At 38.5% G+C, this 14,361-nt stretch overlaps 1 protein-coding gene across 1 annotated transcript in view; it reads right to left on the bottom strand.

Annotated features, from left to right (window-relative positions):
• The window catches only part of BBS9 (Bardet-Biedl syndrome 9), a 546,484-nt gene that overhangs the window by 273,211 nt on the left and 258,912 nt on the right, over positions 1 to 14,361 (bottom strand). Inside the window, exons 16-17 of the mRNA XM_055119377.1 lie at positions 13,836 to 13,976; positions 10,360 to 10,455 (exon numbers count right to left, since the gene is read on the bottom strand). Coding sequence (XP_054975352.1) covers positions 10,360 to 10,455; positions 13,836 to 13,976 — 237 coding nt within the window. The remainder of the gene's footprint in view (positions 1 to 10,359; positions 10,456 to 13,835; positions 13,977 to 14,361) is intronic.

Genomic DNA, 14,361 nt, shown 5'->3' with positions numbered 1-14,361 from the left:
ATCAGTGATACACTTCCAGGGTCCATGAGGTGAAGGAGGAAGCCAGGGTAATCTATGGGGACATGCCAAGTCAAGGGGCAGAACACAAAGGCCCTATGACATGAACAAGCCCCAGGAGCACTGCAAAGGCCAGCGGTCTGGTGCCTCGGGAGCACTGTACTCAGCACCAGAGTCAGGCAGCACACTAATATTTGTCACTCTATGGGCAAAAGGCGACAAGGCACATTTAGGTGTGGCAGGCAACTCTGCCCAGCAAAAGCCAGTGTGAAAGCTGGTTAGAATTTACCGGTGAGCCAAACATGAGCAAGAACTTTGACAGAATGCCAACAGAACCTCCAGAGAGGGCCTGAGGGAACGGAGCGGGGGAAAGACATATCCAATTAGCACCTAGCAAAGCCTTCCAAGAAGCACTGGGCTTAGTCCTCACTCCCAGCTTCTGCTGGGCATAGGTGCTGTGTACTGAGGAAGCCAGGAGAACTTGCCAAGCAGTAGGATGCCCCAAACCCTTCTCCAGAGATGTGAGGTGCCTCCGCTCTCCAGCACTGCAGCAAGTTTCCCAACTGGAAACAAAGCCTCTGTTCAACATTTAGGGATAGAGATGGAATTTCCTGCAGGGGCTGCAGGGAGAGATTAGGGGTAGGAGTCATGTCTCTGGCCCCCAAATATCACTTGGCAAAGGCCTAGAGGTCCTGGAGCACCATCAGCACCACTGGACCCACGCAGCAGGGCTGAATGAATTTCCTAGGAGTGACCGCCAGGCCCTCTGCACATTACTTGGGAGGCAAAAAAAACAATGACGAGAGAAAGAGAGAGAGAGAGAGAGAGAGAGAGAAAGAGAGAGAGAGAGAGAGAGAGAGAGAGAGAGAGAGAGAGAGATCCTTTCCCTTTAATCATCAAATGATCGGAATAGCAGCATACAAACTCTGAGGTCCATACTGATTTCCCATACTGAAAAAATAGACTGTTGCTCTCTAAAGTAGCAGAAAACTCATGCAACACAGACTCAAAGAAAAGGACAAATAAGAGAAATGAAATGCAATTAGTTTTATGAAATAGCCATAATCCTGAGGGAATCCACTGAGCTCTCTCTCTCTCTCCACCTCACAGACAGGACATTGCTGAGGCAGAATACCACCCCCATTTTAAAATTTTTTAATAGGCATAGAGCCTTTCCAAAGTCAGTCAAATTTAGTTTAAGCCACTGATATTTAAACTACCAATTTGAGTCTAAATCCACATTCCTGATCATTTTGTGTGTAAAGCTTGCTCCTTAAATACAGGAAAAACAGCACAGGGGGAAAGAATACACAGTCAAATCAGACCTGGACAAGGCAAGGCAAGAAAGTCAGGGGAAGACCAGAGTGCTGGAAGTGACGTGAATGTTAGATCGGAGCTAGAGCATAAAGGGAACCCAATCGGGCCAGGGAAAGAGTTTTGAATATTACTACAGTTATGCACAAAGAACTATAAACTAGAGAATGGCATGATATGATTGGTAACAGGTTAGAATGTATTTGAGCAACCAAACAGAAATGAATTTGGAAGAGACAAAACCATGCTTATAGTTAGGAGATTATAAATATGGTTCAGGTGGTGGCACATGTGACGAGTAAACGCATTTTGTTAGGATGGCAATTCTTATTTCTTAGGTAGTCTCCTGTGAGCAAACCTTGGAATCAAGGAAAGTTTTTAATCTGTGAATTTAATCTCTGAAGAAGTAAATTATCTAGTCTTCCATTTCTTCATCGACACAAAGGGGGAAACAAAACATACTGTACAGAAATGCTATAAAGACCATCACCACAATGTAAGGGAAAAACCAATACAAATTACCTTTGTATTAAAACATTTTTATCAACAAAAAATAGGTGTTAAAAAAAAGTTGAATTCAACCACTAAAACACTGTAATGTGCCTGTCAAGTTGACAGGCAAGGGACTGGGTGGGAAATGGGACAAGGAGAAAATATGGGAAGAATGGTGGAGAGAAACTGACACCGGTCGTGGGATTGGTGTTGAAATATCATATGCCTAAAACGCAACTATCAATAATGTTTTAAAGCACTGTATCACTGTCACTGTCATCGCATTGTTCATCGATTTGCTTGGGCAGGCGCCAGTAACATCTCCATTTGTCCCAACCCTGACATTTTAGCAGCCTCTCTTTACCTGTCCTTCCCAACAGTGCTGCACTGGAGGCTCGTTCAGGGTCAGGGGAATGAGACCCATCTTTGTTACTGTATTTTGCATATGAATACACCACAGGGAGCTTGTCAGGCTCTGCCACAGGGGCAGGATACTCTCAGTAGTTTACCAGGTTCTCTGAGAGAAAGAACAAGACAATAAGAGGTCACATGGCCACGAATGTCTTCAGCTGCTGGGGCTCTGCTCAAGAAACTCAACCCACCCCACTCTGAGAGGCCCTGCTGAAGACAGCCAGGCAGAGGGCAGGAGACTTTGCCTTTTAAATCACAGTTCTTTTATAAAAAATAATTTTTAAGTTGAAAATGTTTAAAATTACTTGATACTAAAAATGTGAAGTGGAGAGGCCAGGGCGATATCGGTGCGCACTCTGCTGAGATGCGACCTGAGTGGCCCCATGTTTATTTGTGCGGCCGCTCTGCTGCTGATGACCACAATCTGGAGGCCAGCTAAACTACTTTGGGTACCAGCAACTGCTTCCACCAATGTCTCTAGACTGTGAACTAAGCCAGAGCTCCATGCCGGCCGAGGAGGAGAAAGATCTCTCTCAGTTTGCCTTCCCCTGCCGGGGGAAAGCGGCGTGGTGTCCACCATATTATGAGGACGTTTAAGTAGGTAAGAATTTGGTGGCGCGGGAAAGAAAAAAAAAAAGTGGTTAGAACTTAAAACAGCTGGACACGTGTGGGCAGTCTTGGGCCAGGGCGATATCGGTGTGCTCTCTGCCGAGATGCGACCCAAGTGACCACATGTTTATTTGTGCGGCCGCTCTGCTGTTGATGACCACGATCCGGAGGCCAGCTAAACTACTTTTGGTACCAGCAACTGCTTCCACCAATGTCTCTAGACTGTGAACTAAGCCAGAGCCCCATGCTGCCCCAGGAAGGGAAATGATGCAATTTCTAACATAAATCTCACTGGACTTAACTACTAAAATACTAAAATACAGAAATCCTAAACCGCGAGGCCGCGCTGCCGCACAACTTCATATCTCTTCATTCTCAGCAATGGAAAACTAACTATCAAATGCTTCCTTTATCAGCAGGGCTGTTTTTTTGAGGGGAAATTCCAACAACAATAGTGAATATTGTGTTGAAATATGGAATGTAATCAAGGTAAAGAGAAAATGAAGCGAAATTTATCAGCTACGCAAGCAGGGGTGGGGAGTGGGGAGGTGGGAGGTATACTGGGGTTTTTGGTGGTGGAATATGGGCACTGGTGAAGGGATGGGTCTTCGAGCAGTGTATAACCGAGATAAGCCTGGAAACTGTAACTTTCCACATGGTGATATAATAAAAAAAAATTGAAAAAAATAATAAAAATGTGGAGTGGAAAAACAGGCCTAAAGCCCAATGAAAAGACCAAATATAATCAAAATTATGTATGTCCATAATCAGTGCCCAAATTAGGGACATGCAGGAGAAGTTCTTGTAAATGTTCCACCAAATCCATATATTCTATCCTAATAGAGTGTGATGCCATTTGGGGACAATAAGTAATCTGGTGGTGCACCTGTGACCAGGATTAGTGCCCCTTGCAGAGACCCCAGAGTGTGCCTTTCCCCATCAACTTTTAACCACAGGTGAGCACAGCAACAAAGAGTCCTGGGAAATAGAAAATAAGCTCTCGTCAGTCATGGAGGCGGCCACGACTATGACTGTGACTGACCTTCCAGCCTCCAACAGTGAGAAACACATTTCTCTCATGAAAAGGCCTAGTTGGCAGAATGCCCCAGGACACTGAGGTTAAAAGCATCTTCAGGATGAAACACCATTGACCAAGTGAGTGGAAACAAACATAAACAAATGCGACTACATTAAACTAAGAAGCTTCTGCACCTCAGAGGAAACAGTGACCAGAATACAGAGAGAGCCACGGTATGGAAAGAATATTTACCCAAAATGCATCTGATAAGGGATTCATATCCAGGAGATACAAGACACTAGTAGAACTGTACAAGAAAAATTACTCCAACCCCATCAAAAAATGGGGAGAAGAAATGAACAAAGCTTCCTCAAAAAAGAAATACAAATGGCCAAAAGGCACATGAAAAAATGCTCCACATCACTAATCATCAGGAAGATGCAAATCGAAACTACAATGAGATATCATCTCACACCACAGAGACTGGCACACATTCAAAAAAAAAAAAAAAGCAACCAGTGCTGGCGTGGATGTGGGGAAAAAGAGACGCTCCTTCACTGTTGGTGGGAATGCCGACTGGTCCGGCCTTTCTGGAAAACAATATGGACAGTCCTTCAAAAACTAGAAATTGAGCTTCCATATGACCCCACAATACCACTTCTGGGAATATATCCCAAGGGCACAAAAAAGCACAGTAGAAGTAACACCTGCACTATTCTCAATAGCCAGAACCTGGAAAGAACCAGAGTGCCTGAGACCAGACGACTGGTTAAAGAAACTTTGGTACATCTACACAGTGGAATGTAATAGCTACACTATGCAACTGTTAGGTAAGATTAAGTCATGGAATTTGCTTATAAGTGGATGGTCATGGAGAGTATCATGCTAAAAAAATGAGTCAGAAATAGAGAGACAGACATAGAATGACTGCTCTCATTTGTGGAATATAAAACATGAGACTGACACCCAAGTCCAGGAAGATTGCTCCATGGTTGGAAGTCGGCCTCATGAGCTGGGGGAGAAGACAGCTGGGATAGAGAAGGGATCACTAAGTCAATAATGGTTGGAGGGATCATTCAGGATGGGAGATGTGTGCTGAAAGTAGATAAAGGACCAAATGTGATAGCCTCTCAGTATCTGTATTGCAAATCATAATGCCCAAAGGAGAGAGAGAGTATGGGGGGAATTGTCTGTCATAGATGCAGAGGGCTGGGGTAAGGGGGGATACTGAGGACATTGGCAGTGGAAAATGTGCCCTGGTGGAGGAATGGGTGTTCAATCACTGTATGACTGAAATTCAAACATGAAAGCTTTGCAACTGTATCTCATGGTGATTCAATTAAAAAAAAAAAAAGGAAAGGTCTTGTTTATGTTATTTTGGTATAGCAGTCAGAAAGCCTAAGACAGTACTCAGCAGTTACTAATGCTACCAAACATAGAAAAATTTAAAAATTATCACAAAAATTTAAATAGCTTTGCTATTTTGCAGATGGCATCATTTCAATTATTTTCTAACTTTCACCTACCCATACAGGAGAAAGAAAAACTAAATTATTTTGCAATGAAAAATTCACCAATAGACTTGAGATTTAGAAATATAAACACAGTATTTTTAAGTTGCTTTTTTTCAAAGTACCAAAATCAACAAGAATCAATGAGTCAAAGATTTCTAAGGCATTATTTTGATTACTAAACATTTTCTCAGTATTAGTAATCCAAGATGGCTAGCATTGCCATGGAAGTTTTCCAGAGTATACATTTCATGGAAAGGAGAAATGAAAATTTCTATTTATAATATAACATGAAAGAAGAAAGTTGTGTTTTAAAATATACCCTTACAATATTGGTAATTAAAATAGCTGCCAAAATGAACATTTAATTTATTTTTTTATCTCTATTCCTTTGTATCTTATAATAGTTCAATGGAAATAACCATTTCAGATTCCAAATGAAATAAATTTGAATGATTGGAACTCAGTCAATTGCCATTTCACCCTACTACAAATAGAGAAAAAATACGTTTAAGGAGAGCACAGAAATACATCACATAGTCTTCAGAAAACATCTGAAGTTCATCAATATAAATAATGTTTGTATCATATTGTAAATAAAGCATCAAAATAATTTATGCTATTTGGAAGTGTTTTAATCTGAAATGGAAAAGCAGATGAATGCTTTTTCAGCCACAAAATTGGGAAAAATAACATAAACAATTTCAGTTGATATTAGTACAATATTCTAAATATACAATCTCTGCAATCTTAGTAGAAACTATGGGTGGTTTCTCTAAATTTACTGTTCAAAGGCTTTTTTTTTTCCATAATGGATTTATAAAAAAAAAAACTCCCATGCCCCTTGATAATATTGCTAAGAAGTTCTAACATCATAACAGTAATATAGTATTAATAAAGTGGGCATCAGAAGACTTTAGAAATGATTATGACATTTATCCCGAAATTTTTCTTTTTGTAGGAAAAGGTAAATCATCACAAATGCCCTATACAAACCAGGACATTTCCTGATGTTAAAAAACACTGTGCTAAAAAAAAAAAAAAAAACACTGTGCTTTATCAAGACACCCCTCTCTGCATGCCCTTCACCTAATAACCCATCCATCCCTCATGGCCCTTCACTAACAAAATATTTTATTTTAACTTCATTCCTTTGGGATCCAATAGCACCTACAGTGCACTTCTGTTAGCACCACAAGTGTTCCATTCTCAGTTGCCTTCCTATTTCTCTCCCATAAGCCTATAACAGCCTTTGCATGAATATGTGTGCTGACGCGGAGGGAGAGAGGAGACCGAGGCCATGGTCTACACAGGTGAAGCCGGACTCTTATTTTCACTCCTCTGAAGAAAGTTTGGTTAACACAGCTAAAGATCTCATATGCCAACTCTTGGGTGATGCGCAAAGGAAAGTCTTTTCCAAGATCCAACCATTTTCACATATACAACTAGAATTTTCATCATACTGGACAGCAAAATAATCAAAATAATCAAAGGAATTGTTTTCAGTGAAGTGAACAGTTTTGTTTTGTTAAGGCCACGTGCAGCCTGCTCAGGGCTTACAACCAGCTCTGCACTCAGGGTTCGGTCACTCAGGGGACCGTATGTGTTGCTGGGGACTGAACTCAGGATGGCTGCATGCAAGGCAAGTGTCCAATCCATTGTACTATCATCTCCCCAGTCCCTGAGAAAAATAGTTTTTCCTTTTAATTTTACTTAGATAAAGCAAAGAGATTTTTCAATTTGACTTTAATTCGATCATTCTCCTTACTTAACATGGTTTAAAAAAATCTTTCCGGAATAGTGAAATGTTCACTGTACTGCTTGCATTTTCTATTTCCAAGGTCTACCTGGAGTTTCATAAATTTGCTACAAACAACTGCTTAGCCATTCCTGTGACACTGAGCCTCTCTTAATAGCACAGCATTTACTGCCAGTTGCCACTTTCGCAGGCCAGAATTCCAGTTAAAAATCTTTCCCCACATCCTGGAGGGCAAAAATGTCCACTGTTGTTTAGTAAGCTATGACTCTGATGAAAACTTAAACACCCTCTAGATCATGTTCCTTAAGTTGCTTGATTATCCTTTTCCAATCTTTAAAGATATACTCCTGAGCCTCTTTTGCTCTAAATTTTCAGAATCATGTTTGAATGTGCTTCTCTTAGTTACCACACTAGCATCAAGCAGGTTCTCTGACTACCCACAGTGACATTGCACTTCTCTGAAATCTTTATCTCCACTAGTCTCTAGAGCCAGTTCCACGGGCACACCTCCTTCAGTAAGCTTCCTGTTATCACAGCTGTAGGCCCTCTCAGTTCTTGACATCAATTTTTGACCCAATCTCTTATCATTATCTTTAGTTCCTCTATTTCACTTCAACTTTATCATACTGGAGGTCCACTGAACTCATTATTTTTTCACTATGTATCAATTTTTCTCTGTCATTTTTCTTGAAGCACCATGATTTACAACACTGTTAATGACAGGGTTTTCAGCAATACAATGTTCCAACACCACCCTCCACTACAGCATCTGCTTCCCTCCATCACTGTCTCAGGACCCCTCTGGGCCCCCACCCCGGCCCCACTCCTGGCTAAGCTCAGTTCTGTAGGCCAATTCTCACGTTCAGCTGCCTTTGACCACCTGTTGTTCCTTTCCATATGTTTCTTTATATCCCACACACGAGAGAGATCGTCCTATATCTATCACTCTCCTGTGGATTTCAGCAGTAAGATATTCTCCAGTTCCATCCACACAGCAGCAAACTGCATGACCTCATCTTTTCGTATAGCCAAGTAGTATTCCTGTCTCTTGGAGACACACAGCTCGCAGTGCTCAGGGCTTACTCCTGGCTATATGCTCAGGGATCACTGCTAGTTGTGTTTGGGTGATGATATGGAATGCCAGGGGTCAGACCCAGGTTGGTCGAATGCAAGGCAAGTGCCCTGACTATTGTACTATCAACCTGGCCCTAAATAGGATTTCATTGTGTACTAATGTATCTAGATATGTTTATCTAGATATGTTTCTGGACACTCAGACTGTTTCCACTTTCAGTTTACATCATTCATTTGATTACTTATTTACAGTGACCTGTCCTAGTCCATTAGTCTATCTGCCCACACTGGGGCCATCAAGGCACTGCCATTCGCGGATGAATGAGAACAAACCAGTTAAGTATCTGACTGGTAAAAATTAAAATATGGTAATGTAATCGTGAACAAGAGTAATATTCTAAGAGGTACTTTATCTAAAAATAAATAAATAAATATAATTCATTAGAAATTAAATATCCCCATTTCCACAAAGAATTCTATCTTTTTTAATGATCTCAATTGCAGAATCATTATACAGCAAACAGATGTCTATAATTTCCTCAAAAACTGTTGGCAAGAAATTTTTAGTTTAACTAAAAAGAATAGTTTAGCTAAGAAAAAAGAACCAAACTCATTCCATCATCCAACTGAAGATTAAAGCTAGTCAGAACAAAATGGTACCAATGCAAAGACTACAATCGTACTGAATCACAGGGACCACACAATTTAAAACCCTCTTATTCTTCCCAGAATTGCCTTTTTTATTTCTGTGATTATTCTAGAAACTTTAGCTGAATCCAAATGTACTTTATCACTCACCAGTCTATTTATTCCAGAAGCTGCTGTTATATTAGCAATAGAAACACCACTATAATCCTAGAATAGGGAAGTACATGACCCTCCTTATTACACCTTTATTTTTCAAAAAGGATTATGTCCTTCTTTGACTATGTTTCATGATTATAAAGGAAAGAAAATGACCAAATAAAACTTTATGTGCAAAAAGTTGAAAATAAAATACATCAAATAAGCTAGAATTTTTTAAATGGAAATGTATTCAATTAGACTTTCATAAAATTTACATACAATATGGATTATATATACACATTATTTCTCCTCCCATATTCTTAGTATTAGTAAAACATTCTCTTTCACTTAAAATTTTTTTTTTTGTTATAGGTTAGGCAATGTGGTTTAAATCGTGTTGAAGTTTAAACTATTGACTAGAAAGTCACTGCATCCCATCACCACCAAAGTGCCCCATAACTGTCCTTAAGAGTCACTTCTAGTCCAGTCTTCTTCCTCTGGATCCAACCCTGCCCTCCTATTTGTAAGTCAGTTTTGTAATCCAAGGCTAAGGGCTTGTCACTGTTCAATGCTGTTAATTCCTTTATTTTTCTCCGAATATTCCACAGAAAAGTGGATAAGAACCAGATGATCCCACTTATTTATAAGCATTCCCTTTTATAACTTCCTTTCCACAAGATATATCTAAGTCAGTGAACTTATCTTCAGTGTTCCCCGGAATAGAACTAATTTTTATAGTTTTCAACTATTAGTCTTATACAAAATAACCAAGTCAATAAAACATATTTATATCTGAAATTTAAATTTCACTCTCTAATTACTACTTCTCATTTTACTGGAGCCAGTCTCAGCAAGTGCCATTTACTTAAAAACCTTTTTCTGCCCAGTGTTCATGGAATGTAAACACACACAAAAAATTAATCCCAGTCTTGGGGCTAAAATGATAGCACAGTGGGTAGGGCATTTGCCTTGCCGGGTGGCCATCCCGGGTTCGATTCCCAGCATCCCATATGGTCCCCTGAGCACCGCCAGGAGTAATTCCTGAGTGCAAAGCCAGGAGTAACCCCTGTGCATTGCCAGGTGTAACCCCAAAAAGCAAAAACAAATAAGCAAAAAATTAATCCCAGTCTCTAGTATATTCTAAAACCAAGGTCACCATATTTTAACCCAAGACACTTATCAATTCTTTAAATTACTCTCCGACACACCTCATTTCGGAAGCTATAATTGCTTATCTTTAATAAAACAGAATGTCATTTTCATAACTTTGAGGCCTAGATACTTAAATATTACAAGTTTTAGTTTTCAGCACCTTCAAGTTGATTATGACCTGTGATGTGGTGTCTTCAAAAAAATTAAAAAGCTATAAATATCCTGGTTTTACTTACGAGAGGTTTTAGAAGCAAGAACAGTAACTCGGGAACCTCCTAAGAAGCGGAAACCCATTACATTCACCTGATCATCTTCTGATTGATTGGCAAAGCCTATCAACAAAAAAGAAGAAATCACCAACATGAGAATAGAATAATAAAAAAAAAAAACTTGATCTTTCAGGGGTTGAAGTTCAGCACAGTGGATATGACACTTGCCTTACAAGCAGCCAACCAGATTCACTCCTTAGTACCCCCTATGGTACCCCAAGTTTAGCCACAAATTCTGGAGATATTCCTGAGTGCAGAGCCAGGAGTAAGCCCTGAGCATTGCTACAAAAACCCTGGTTTTTGTGTCTCTGAAACCAAATTTTTTCAATATTCAATTTATAATACTTAAGTTATGCTCCAAGAAAGTTGTTTCTTTATAAAAAAAAACAGTAAAGGGGAAAAAGACACACTAAATCTGTGTCCAAGAATTAAATAATGCACTAAAATGCACAGGAAGAAGGTCTGGAGAGACGGCACAGAGCCCAGGGTATGGGCTTTGCATGTGGCTGATCTCAGTTTGAGCCCATCCGACATGGTTCCCTGAACTTCACAAGGGAAAGCCCAGGAGGCCCAGATCCCTACCCTGGTAGCCCAGGAAATCCCTGGCTGGTCAGAGCCCTGTGGCACTATACGTTGGGACCCTGGCAGTGAAACTCCTACACCTCCTACTGCTGGAAGATTACGTCCCTAAGAAAGCGCCAGAAGAAAATACAAGTAAATATAATCTAAAAATAGATTACTCTAAACATAATGAAAACTTGAAACCATAAAGAAATCAATTAATAAAATTAAACTGTATAATAAATATTATGTAAAAGTATAAACATGATTAGAAATAGAGTAGCTAATAGAGATTATAAAATGTGTATTGACATAAAATCGATAACTGCAAATTTTCTTAAGATACATCATCAATTTTTTTCTAACCACGTGAACATTTTTAGAAGCTTTAACAAACTATTTGCTACCCTGGATATGAATACTGGTGCTGGGCATGTAACAGGTATCATCAGACTAGAAGGACTTTGGCGTTTGAATAAAGGTCTCAAATAACTATCCTCTTAAATGCAGGCATTTTGTCTTCAAGTAGCACTGCACTGTAGCACTGTTGTCCCGGTGTTCATCAATTTTGCTCAAGCGGGCACCAGTAATGTCTCCATTGTGAGACTTGTTGTTACTGTTTTTGGCATATTCAACACGCCACAGGGAGCTTGCCAGGCTCTGCTGTGCAGGTGGGATACTTTTGGTAGCTTGCTGGGCTCTCCGAAAGGGACAGAGTCAGCCCTACCCGCTGTGCTATCGCTCCAGTCCAATCATTTATTTAAGATAAGCAAAATCTAAACTAACATTACAGAACCAATATCACAGAAACAGAAGGGAGACAAAGATTGAGACTTTACAAAAAAAAATACATAAACTCTAATCCATATAAATACTTTTAATGTAAAAGCAATACATACAGACTAGTGGTTGGGTAAGAATAAGAATGTTAAAAAGAACTACTTTGATATAGTCAAGAAAAGTATAAGGTTTAAACTATCCTAAAACTCTTGTTCAGTCAAAGGTAATGTTATTAGATTCTAAAAAATACTTTTGATATATATAATACATAATGTATCTATATGCACATTTATATATTAACAAATTATCTGGTATTTCTGAATTAGTATGTTAAAACAGTATAAACTTTTAGAGAAGGTTTAGAGAACTTGGGAAGGTTTAGGACCTTAAATAAAAGATTAATATAGATATCTGTAAAATTAAAATAACTGAAGCCAAAAAAGGCAGAAAACAAGGGGAAAGCGCTAGCTAAGTGTATGTGTCTTACCCCGAATGCCACAAAGATTACCTCTCTGGTCAAAAACATGCATTTTTACTCAATCTTTGTAGGAGTTACACTTGTAGAGTAGAAAGCTCAATTCTGCAATCAAGGTCTTTAAGATTTTTTTAAAAGATACTAATAAATTTGGGGTTCAACATATAATTATAATATCCAATTAAATTCCTTGGTAGCATAGGAAACCCCAAGAAAGTGCTGCATTTGTGGAAAATATTATAAAGATACCAACTCCTGCCTTTTTATATTTGCTGTAAGAAACGGGAAAGGGAAGGGCAGGCATGAGAAAGAAGAGGGGAAGAGAGAAGAATACCTGGGAAGTGAGGAAAGGGAGCTTTATATATTATATATGTATGTAAATATATATTTTATGATATATACACTTATATATACACATATATAAATTATTGTATATACCACATATTTGCATATATGTGTTTATATATGTAAATATATAGTATACACTATATGTGTATCAAATATACACATATGAATAAATATATAATATATACTATGTATTGTATATACTATATATGCTATATACTATATATACAAATTTACATAAACATACATACATATTTGTATACATGTTATATATGCTTAAGCTCAATACAAACTAAAGAACAGATTTATTACATTCAAAACATTTAATTTGGGAGATTTTTCATAGAGTTAATTGAAGACTTCAAACAAATAAAAAATAAATTTCAAGTACAGTCAGCAGTTAATAACACAAAAGTTAACTTACCATAAATTCCTAAACCACGTGGGAAATACTCTTTGTACTCTAAATCCTATCCACTAAAACAAGGGTGAGGATGTATATTAGACCCAACAGTGTTGATTCTTAATGAGGGATTTAAAAGGGCTGATTTAATTCCCACATTTTTTTTTTAATTCCACCCATCACCAAGAAAGTTAATAGATGTGACATATTAGAAATTCTGGTTACTAAAGATGCTTTATCCAATCAACACTTCTATTTTCTAAGCTACTCAGAAAGAAAAACTGACACTTGGCATAAGTCACGCCCTCACAAATTACCCTCAATATGCCCTGTGATATTCAAGGCTTAAATACAAGTTCCTTCTAAAGTATCAGAGCCAGAGAAAGAATATTCAACCTCTCCAGCTGCTAGAGAGAGTAGAATTGCAAAGAACAACTACTTATGAGATTAATTTCCAGGGCTATAAGAATATACTTTAGTAAGGTATATTTAAAACCCTGCAATAAAAATGAATAATATTTATATTCTTAGAAAAGGGATATCCAAAAACCTACAATAAAGGTGAATAATAAATATTTACATTCCAAACCCAAAATTCCTGTCTAAAAAGACACATTTGATGTTTCCATTTCTGAATACTAAAGCAAAATAATCATTATAATGATTTTAATCAAACTTAAAAGGTACACCTTATTACGTTGTTGATATAAGCTCTTCAAGTTTGAAGGGATAAACAAGAAAGGAAAATCCTTGAGGCATTTTTATCTTCTTACTTAACAATTATCTGATAATTACCCTATCATTACCTACTGATAAAGGATTCCATTCTAAATTCTTCACATTTCTGATGTTAGTGACATGTGACTTCAAAAGTCTTACCTGGAAAGAGGCTGAGAAGGCTGACTGGAGCCCTGTTTGTGTCAATAGTCAGCTTATGGCTTGCTGTTTTGGAAGGCTGGCCTGGTAAGCATATCAACTTCAAGGGAAGTCTAAATTTACATTGCATAACTCGAGAAATGCCTAAAATAAAGAGAGATATAGCGATAGAGCATTGAGAATAATTTGACTCAAAAAAATGCGCCGCTAGTAATTTAAAGATAAACTCTATTTAAAAGGTTGTTTCCTGCCCGTTCTGATCAGCATAAGTGAAACAACCACAAAATATTATCATTACTTACATTTTAATATCAGTGCCAAAAGTAGAAGTCAAAGGTCCAGAGGGACAGCAGGGTGGGTAAGGCACATGCCTTACATGAGCCCAACCCAGGTTCAATTCCCCGGCATTCCATATAGTACCCCAAGTCATTCCAAGAATGATCCCTGAGCACAGAGCCAGGAGTAATCCCTGAGCACCACCAGGTATGACCCAAAGACAAAGTGAAAGACAAAATGAAATCTTTAAAAG

Source organism: Sorex araneus, chromosome 1 (genome assembly GCF_027595985.1).
Source record: "Sorex araneus isolate mSorAra2 chromosome 1, mSorAra2.pri, whole genome shotgun sequence".
NCBI classification, from domain to species: Eukaryota; Metazoa; Chordata; class Mammalia; order Eulipotyphla; family Soricidae; genus Sorex; species Sorex araneus.
The sequence above is the reverse complement of the archived record's forward strand: the minus strand, read 5'-3'. Positions and strand labels throughout refer to the sequence as shown.